The sequence below is a fragment of the Sylvia atricapilla genome, chromosome 2 (assembly GCF_009819655.1).
Source record: "Sylvia atricapilla isolate bSylAtr1 chromosome 2, bSylAtr1.pri, whole genome shotgun sequence".
Lineage (NCBI taxonomy): Eukaryota > Metazoa > Chordata > Aves > Passeriformes > Sylviidae > Sylvia > Sylvia atricapilla.
The window spans coordinates 100648055-100657183 of NC_089141.1; the positions used below are offsets into that span (position 1 = coordinate 100648055).

The window sequence follows — 9129 nt, forward strand, 5'->3', positions numbered from 1 at the left end:
TATTCTAAGCAGCAATGAGCTACCTCAAGAAAAAAAATTTGTAGTTCTATTCCAGCTGGTGGATGGGGTCTGCCGCTTGGGACCCAGAGAGCCACAGCCACCCCAAAGGATGTCTCGCTAGAAACAGCTCCTTGGGGGGTCAGGGGCTCCTCAGCTGGCAGAGGGGCTTCTCAGCATCGGGCAGAGCAGTGATTTTTCAGCTCAGTAATTTCAGCTCTCAGTGATTTCAGCTCAGTGCTCTTAGCTCATGCCCTTGTGAGTTGCCCCTCTTTTAGCCGGCCGTGGTGAGAGAGAGAGAGGTCTCGTATGGAATTTCCGCAGGTGGTACTTTATCGGAATGGTACCAGCGAAAGGCTCCAGGGATGAGGAACCTCTGCCGACCAGAGGAAACTCAGGGGTTTTTATGGGACACCAGGGTGGGAGGAAAAGGGTACAGAACCAATCAATTGTAACAGATCTACATAAAATCCCGAGGGGGCTTGTGAGTCTCCGGACAGGTCGCCGTGGCTAGGAGGTTTGTCTTTGTCTTAGGGGCTTTGGGTGAAGTTGCGAAATTCTTCCTTGACTCCTCAGCTTGGCTCTCTCAAGAGCAAAGCAGCTGGGGCTCCGCCCACTCCCACATAGGTCTGAAAAAAAATAGTTGAAAATAGACTAAGAGGACCTTAAGAGGTCATCTGATCTATCTCCACACACCAAAGCATGATCAGCTATTCCTACAATGCTGCTCACAAGACATTTATGTCTAAGCCCTTCTTAAATCTTCAGGAGTTTTCACAATCTATTCCAGTGCTTAAATAAAATATAAGGCTTTAATAGGATCTGAATTAATGACTTGTGCCCTAACTTCTGAGCTGTGAAGCCACACAGATCCAAAGTACTTACCTAAATCCTGACCTGATTAAAATTTACTAGATGTAAATAGCAGAAGTGAGCCATCATCTTCGACTTCTCTAGCTGTTTTCTTACAGCACTTATCCAAAACATTTTGCATATACTGTTAGAAATAGTACATGTAAGTATTAAAAACTCCTTATTAAAAAAAAAAAAATCCCACAAGTATTTTATATGAAACTTTGTTAACTCAAGTTCCATGAATTCCACATAATTTATTCTCAATTTTATTGTCTAAAGACTTCTTCCTTTGCTGAGAATTAAAAGAAACAACAGGATGTTGAAATTTGCCTCTCCATAGACAACCCCAGACAAAAAGCCATTAACTTGCAAATCATTTAGGTACAAAGCCAAACTCCTTTAAGTTAGGATACTTGGGCAACTTTAACTATGTGATTTTGTAAACTCTATCTACTTTGCCACCTTCCTCCTATCTAGTATGACTCGACTATACTTTAATAATACAGAAAAGCAGTCTCCTTTCCTGCAAAGGCATTTGTCCAGCACTGTGCCAAGTCACATTAGAAAAGAAGAGTAAAAAGGTTTGCAGCTCTCAGCAAGTCCAATTCTCTGAATTAACTCGTCTTGAGGTCAAACAAGTGCCACAACATTACTCAAGATGCTGTACATATACTGTTATAAAATCTTTGTCTTGGACAAGCAGTCTATATAGCTAAAACCAGCTCCAAGTCACGTGTGGTTATGCGTTCACAAAAAACCCTACCAACAACCCAAGAAAATAAGAAAAAGAGAGGGAAGAGAAAGTCTCATTTAGTTTCCCTACCTATACAAGTGGATGGGTAATAAATTATTACACTTAACAAATCAATTCAGCAGCCTTAGTAAAACAAAACCAAAAAACCCCACAGCCCTCGTTCATCTGCTCCAAAGAGGAAGAAGAAATACACACCTTAGAAATTACCTACCTCAACATACCCAACCACTGCTGAACACCTGAAAATAGAAGAAATTCCTTCTGCTTGCACACACAATCTTATGAATGACTCTGGGACTTGATAGCGTACAAATCTTATTCCTAAGCCTGCATCTGCATGAGAAGGCAGGTGCACCTCACCTTCCCTGCCCCCTGCAGTCCCAGGGAAATGCCCTGTGCCTTCCTCGGCTCCTGCCAAAGGACTGGGTGCACCCAGGGAGGAAGTGTCAGAGCACTCCTCTATGAGCAGGGGCAGCCAGCAGGCACAGCAAGGCCGTGCACGGCAGATCCCTGCGCTGCACACACAGGTTTTCGGATGAGAGCTGGTTTCTCAGAATGCATGATAAATTTAAAGAGTGAAATTTAATACTGCAGTCAACTAAAGCATTACTCTTTACACTTATTTTATAATTTATTATTTTGATACATTATGCTAAGAAGAAAGAATAAGCTGTGGAACAACTTCACTATTTCCTAAAATTCAGGATTTCTGAAGTGATTATACATTAAGTCAGCCACAAGAAGACAGGAGGAGAAAGAATCCTCATGAAGCTAAAAGCATTGTTTCACAAGTAAGTCTAGGTTCTAACAGTAACTAATTTTGGCAAACATGTTATGCGAGAAATAATTCAAATAATATTTGCATCCAAAACCACCACCTCTCAAATTTGCAGGACAAAGGTTTTATTTTTCAGAGCTATGTATTGTTGGATATTTAAAATCACAAAATACTATTTCTTCAAATCATCTGCATATAGCTAAGCATGTTTCAATAAATTAATGCTTGGATTAAATTATTTAAATTCTTTTAACATTTACTTTAGTTCAAACTTAGAAACTGTCAGGAAACAGACCTAGACCACAGTAATGGATTTAAGATACATACTCACTTATACACAATCAAATGGCTTCATTGAATAAATAAATTAATTAATAATTTTAAAAATGGTAGCACATTTCCTCCAAAAATAGTTAAGTGGAGCATTAAGCATGCCACAGAGGTTTCCCGCATCAAAGGCAACAAACGGTAACTCTTAGTGATAGGAATGAACTAGCTGTAACTCTGTGGTCAAGGTGCCAGAGTAGGTCCCAAGAAATCACAGTTCAAGTAGTTCTAGAACAGACTCCATGAATGATGCTAGATGGGGTCACTAAGCTGCTGAGCCTCATTTTCCCATCTGTTACACAGAGGGGGATTTTTTCTCCCCTCTGTTTCCAATGGGTGAGGCATTTAATCTTATTTCAGGGAATAAGGAGAGAATAAGTAGCATGGCATCACGTATGCAAGCATTTAGCACAGCAACTGTGGTACTCAACCACTTAGTCCAAACTTTAAAATTCCCTGAACGGATTCTAACTTTTTCCAGTTTTACTGATTAAATTGCTCTCCTCTTGAAAGTCACCAAGATTAAAATCAATTATACGAATTTACTCTGTCCTGAAAAACTGCTTAAAAGTTTCACTATTGGAATATGGCTATGAATTATATCTGATGAAAAAAAGAACCCAAACAAAAAAAAGCCCCAAACCCAAAGCAAAACGCTCCCCACCCCAGCCAAATGACACAGAAAAAACCCACAACTCCAAACCAGTATCTTGAATGAGTTCTTAAAGCTGGTAGATCTGCCAACTGCCACGATCAGTCAACACACACAAATCTAGTGTTTTTGATGTGCAGAAATAATTAAACACCAACTTCAGTCTATGTATCATTGTGACTTTAAGTCAAGCATTTCACATGACAAACAACTACAGGCAGTGTGACAGACCACAACCAACTTAAAGATAACAGACACGCCTTTAAATGTGTCAATCTGCTTACATCTGCTTTGTGCTACATGTCCCAGCTGGGACAAGAAATATTGCCTACACTACAGCAAACAAAACAGTAACAAGAAAAGAACTGCCTATGTCATAAGAAAACCAACAGAACCGTTCAAAGAAGTTAAACTCAACACCTTTGCAAGGAAATCAAGAGCTGCAGAGAGCACACAGTAGTGCATGAAGGCACTGAATTCAACGAAGTAAAGCTCCTGCCTTCTCCTGCTCCACTTGGCTGACCACAGGACCTCATTACTATGTCATGGACTAGGATTGTGTTAACTGAAAAACAAAACAGGTAAAATGGTACCAATAAGGATATGAAAAACCTGAACATGTCCCTCCTCCCCAACACTTTTCATGCAGATGATGTGTTTCTCAAGACAGCATTTAATATATAAGATCTGTCATCTGCCTATCACAGCAGTTTGTGGAAGATAGTGTATACTACTTATTTAGATGAGAATTAAATTTCCAATTCCCATTTTTAATTCCATACAAGGAAGTGTCACCCCACAAATCAGTGAAAAATTCAGACTTCAGAATGTACCGTGCTGATAGCAGTTATGCATAAGAAGTGACAGCCAAGTGCTGCACATAATTTTGTCTATAATGGAAAGACAATGGATAGTCTTCAAAGTCCCCACAGCCCATTTAGGTGATTCCACTTTGGCTTTAATTATTTACCTGTGTTGGCTATACCAGAAATGACTGTAAATAAAGCCCTTGTTCCAATGGAAGACAAGTACAACACTGATTACACAGTACAGAATGTGAAGAGACAATCACAACCACAGACTCAGGCTACAAGTGGCAAGACATCTGACAATTTCAGCTTCCAGGCCAGAAGTATATATTGGCATAGAGAATGTCACACTGACACTCAGAATGTAATTACAGGGCAAAATTTATATTATACTAGTGTTTTTAAAGTATCAGCATGACAGTTAAATGCTAGCATCCCTTGTCTCATGCAAAGTTCAAATAATCCTGGATACAGAATATAAAATAAAAATTTGTGAAGGAAGATTCATACCACCCATTTAAACACCTGAACAAGTGACCTGCCAAGAGCAGTGGAAAAAAATTTAACTTTCTCCACAGCCAATTTAGAGCATCTAAATTAAAACTCTTAATGATAGGTGTCACAAATGCCATCTCCTTATGATGGCCAGTTCTTTCAACATCCTGGTGTCCAAAATTTGGCTGCCATAACTGTATCCATTCTCCTCCAGTTGATATTAATATGCATAGCTGAGAGTACAGATCAAAGGATCAGACTAGTTATTCAGGCATTCAAATGCAAACTCCAGTCATCAATACTTAATTTGCTCGAAAGCAGATGACTTGCAATAACAGGCGTATTCTCACCATGAAAAACAAACCTATGCTTGTTATGAAACCTGAGTATACCCTGAGTCAATAAGAGACAGCATCATTCCACAAGCTTTAAAGGTGCTCTGATTTACAACATAAAACTGAAACTACACGTATTACACAGAAAAAATATTTTAAAAATAGTTTAACAACTTTACACATTGAAAAAACTGTCAGAGATGCAATGTGGTTCACTGACCTATTTGCACCTGTAGAAACAGAAGTCCTGAAAATTATTAAAACCATAAAGTGGAAAATTTTACAGCCACATTTTATCTAAAAAAAAAATAAATCTGTCTGTTTTATTTTTAGGAAAAACTACATTCTGCTGTTCTGCACACCCAAGTTACAGCAGCTGTTTGTGGTTAACTACACTTCCAAACTAAAGCTATTTAAAGATATTCTAGTCCTCTTCCTAAATTTGCTCACCCATCACAGCATATCACCTCCTTGATGGTACCACTGTAACTACAGGACTGCACCGGGAAACAAATGAAAAGTCAAGTCAATTAAAAACTCCATGAGTTGTTAAGACAAGGAAAGTATCTGAGCTGAGTTTTAGAGCTCAAAAATTTGTAATTCCATATGCGGATAAGACAGCGTTACAAGAACTGTGTCAGCAAATCTGAGAGGTTAGCAGAATGGCTTCACTCAGAGCTACAGCCAAAGACATTATTAGTATCAAACTATGAGTGAAATCACAATGAGTTTCAGGCAAATGTAAGAATATTTTTGCCCAAGGATACTCTTGCAGAATAGGGTCTGTAATTAGGATATTGCTATGCTACAGATAAACATAACTCATGCAAATCAAAAATCTAAGTTATGTATTTAGGTCACTTGTCTATGTATTTTAATTAAACTTATCTCTTTTTTACTAAAATATCTTTTCCTAAAGTCATTTCACATAAGCAAGCTTTCTAAGTAACTTTTTCCTCTTGTGTGTCATCTGAGAAGCTTTTGCAGGTGCAGCCTGATCTTTTCAAGAACTGTTTATTCTAGACTAGGGCCTTGGAGTGCAAACCTGTCAGTTCATGCTGTTTCATGTTTTACTAGTGGTCCTAGACATTTTTTGGTGATAAACCACTCTAGATTCATGTCTACAAAAGTTTAATTATTTTTAAGGAAGTGATAACATACAATTGTTTAATGTCAAGAAGTTTATGACATTAATTTAAAAACAAATTATATCTGAAATACCCTAAAAAAAGTAACAAAATATAATCACGCATGTATACACATTGCAAATAACAATCTGTTTTTCTACCTCTCTAGTACATATCCTATTACTGAAGTTACACCACAGGCAATGAGTATCAAAGACTAAAGCAACAGTTCTTTTCTCTAAATGATTAATCTAAGTGTTTTCCCCTACCACCTTCTGCCCCACCCTCAAGCATTACACTACTATTGTAGTTACTCTCAATTTAAAATCATCTAAGATTACTACTCTAGAAGTCAGTGAATAACCAGCAGGAATTTAAAAGTAACTACAGTATCTGGTAAGACTTTGAAAGATACACATGCCTGTCAGATCTGAAATGTAGGTTCTTCTGACTCCCTGAGATATCGTGACTTTCAGCAGAAGGATGACAAGAAAAAGATCAAAAGGAGAAATCCTTATACCGCAGAAACTCTGCACTGGTCTCTCTTTGCTCCTCTCCCTAAGGAGAGAGTCCTAACCTTGCGACTAATTGTTGTGAGCTGGCCTGGGTCCACACCGTTCCACATCAGCATCACTTGAAGCAGCCTGGCCGCGAATCAGCTGGAGCCGAGTCAGGTCGAAGCTGCACTGTCAGGAGCAGCTTTTTCTTTTCAGACGGAATCTGGTCACAAAGTAGCACACGCACTGTGGGCTACTAGGGACTCACGGAGCAAGCACAACTGACTGCGTAGGTGCAGTGTTTACATAGAGCCAAACCAACAGTAGTAGGGATAAAAATAAAAATTAAAATAGCTGAAAGCTTCTATGGCCTCGGTCGCAAGCGACTCTAATTTCCAGCCGCTCTCATTATTCCCGTTTAGGAAAGCTGACACGCGTCCTGCCTAACAAGGACAGGCACAACACGCACTCCCCGCTACCACAGCGGGAAACCCACACTTGCGTGGCAGCCCGGGGATGTTCCCGGCAACGCCGCCGAGCACAAAGCTTCACCCATGCCTCTCCACCCTTCACGTCCCTGCGGTTTCCCAAACGCTTGCGAAACTGCCGGTAAGCCCATCCTGCCGAGATAAAGGGGCAGCGGCACCGGGCGGGGAGCCGCAGGGGAGCGGCAGCAAAGCGAGGGCACCGGGCAAGGCGAGGGCAGGCCTGGCCCTCCTGCCCACCCCGAACTGCGCCGGCGGCGGGGCCGCCCTCGGAAAGGAAACTCGTCGTGACAGTAACCAGACACCGCGCTGGAACAAAAGCGCCCGAACCGGCGACCACCGCGGAGGCAGGTTACTCCCCTCCCGGGAACGGGGCGGAAGGGGAGGGAAGCGCGCCGGGAGCAGCCCGGTCCCGGGAAACACGCCCCGAGCGCGGCGCGGGCGGGGGAGTCCCGGCCGGTGCCGGCCGTGAGTCAGTGCCCCGGAGAGGAAGCGGCGTGCAGGGGCCGGCGCTCGCCGCGTTCCCCCGGGCCGCTGCCGCCCCGAACCTCGCCGGGGGAAACTCTGCCCATCCCCTGCGCGACGGCGGCACCGGGACTCCCGCTCCCGTCCTCTCCTCACAACTTTCTCCGCAGCACTCCCCCGCCCGCCTCGTACCTCGCTGCTGCTCTCGGCCGTGCTCTCCACAGCCATCTTCTGCCAAGGGTCTGCCAACTGCGCCAGGGGCATCTTCTCCGTCCGGCTCCCGCAGCCTCCGCGCTCCGCGTTCCCGCTACCCGGCGGGGGCGGCCAGGCAGGCAGCGAGCCTTGCGGAGGGCGCGGGACAGCCCGGCTGGCTCCGGCGGCGGCTCCTGCGGCGACTGCTGCCCGCTGCCGCCGCCGCGGTGCGCCCGTCCCTCCCCCGCGCCCTCCCCGCTGCCGGGCGGGGCCGCGCTGCCGCCCTCCCCCGGCCCGGCCCGGCTTCCGCTCACGACATGGCGGCGGCCCGGGACCGTCTGCGCCTGCGCCTGCGCCGGGCAGCCCCCAGCGGCGCCGCTCTGTGCGCCCCTGCCCGTGAGGGGCTGCGGGAGCCGGGGCTGCGGGGGCCGGGGCTGGGGGGACCGGGGCTGAGGGGACCGGGGCTGCGGGAGCCGGGGGCTGCGGGAGCCGGGGCTGCGGGAGCCGGGGCTGCGGGGACCGAGGGCTGCGGGAGCCGGGGCTGCGGGGACTGGGGCTGCGGGGACTGGGGCTGCGGGGACCGGGGGCTGAGGGAGCCGGGGGCTGAGGGGACCGGGGCTGAGGGAGCCGGGGGCTGAGGGAGCCGGGGCTGAGGGAGCCGGGGCTGAGGGAGCCGGGGGCTGAGGGAGCCGGGGCTGCGGGGGCCGGGGCTGCGGGAGCCGGGGGCTGAGGGGATCGGGGCTGCGGGGGCCGGGGCTGAGGGAGCCGGGGGCTGAGGGAGCCGGAGCTAGGGGGACTGGGGCTGCGGGAGCCGGGGCTGCCGGGACCAGGGCCGCTACCGCCCCCCGGGCCGCGGGGAATGGGAGACGCGGAGAGTTTGTTTTGCACAAACAAGCGCGAAGGGGAAGTCGAGAAGCGGGTGAGACGGGGTGTTGTGCCGAATATCATTAGGCAAAGAGGGAAGAGAATTAAGGTGTAGGAATTTGTTTTTGTAGCAACACCGTTTAAGTAGTAGTTGGACAGTGTGTGAGTAGGAGTTGCCTCGAAGCGGGAAAATCATACTTCCATAGGCCAACAGACGTGAAGATAAAGCTGTCAAAAAAATCCCCCACAGGTTCCGAAAACGGCCCTTATTTTACTTTCTTATTCTCAGCTGCTACCTGGTATGCAAACATATAAACCGAGACCTACAGCCTGTGGGGTGTTACATGGTTCTCCTAAAATGCTAAGCACTGTCATAAACACCCATCGTTTTGCAACATTAGATGGCTTGGCTGATGCTGAAGAATCCTGGAAACATGAGACCGGCGGCTGAAGGTGGGTGAGCGCTGGTATCAGGCTTCCTGCCTTTGAAGCCAAAC

General features: G+C 45.9%; 1 protein-coding gene across 2 annotated transcripts in view; it reads right to left on the reverse strand.

The window, feature by feature from the left end:
* The window catches only part of RPS6KA3 (ribosomal protein S6 kinase A3), a 78125-nt gene extending 70112 nt beyond the window's left edge, over positions 1 to 8013 (reverse strand). For both annotated transcript variants that reach the window (XM_066313947.1, XM_066313946.1), the window contains exon 1: positions 7769 to 8013. In XM_066313947.1, the coding sequence (XP_066170044.1) occupies positions 7769 to 7840 (72 nt within the window). In that variant the 5' untranslated portion in view covers positions 7841 to 8013. The remainder of the gene's footprint in view (positions 1 to 7768) is intronic.
* Between the last annotated feature and the right edge of the window lie 1116 nt (positions 8014 to 9129).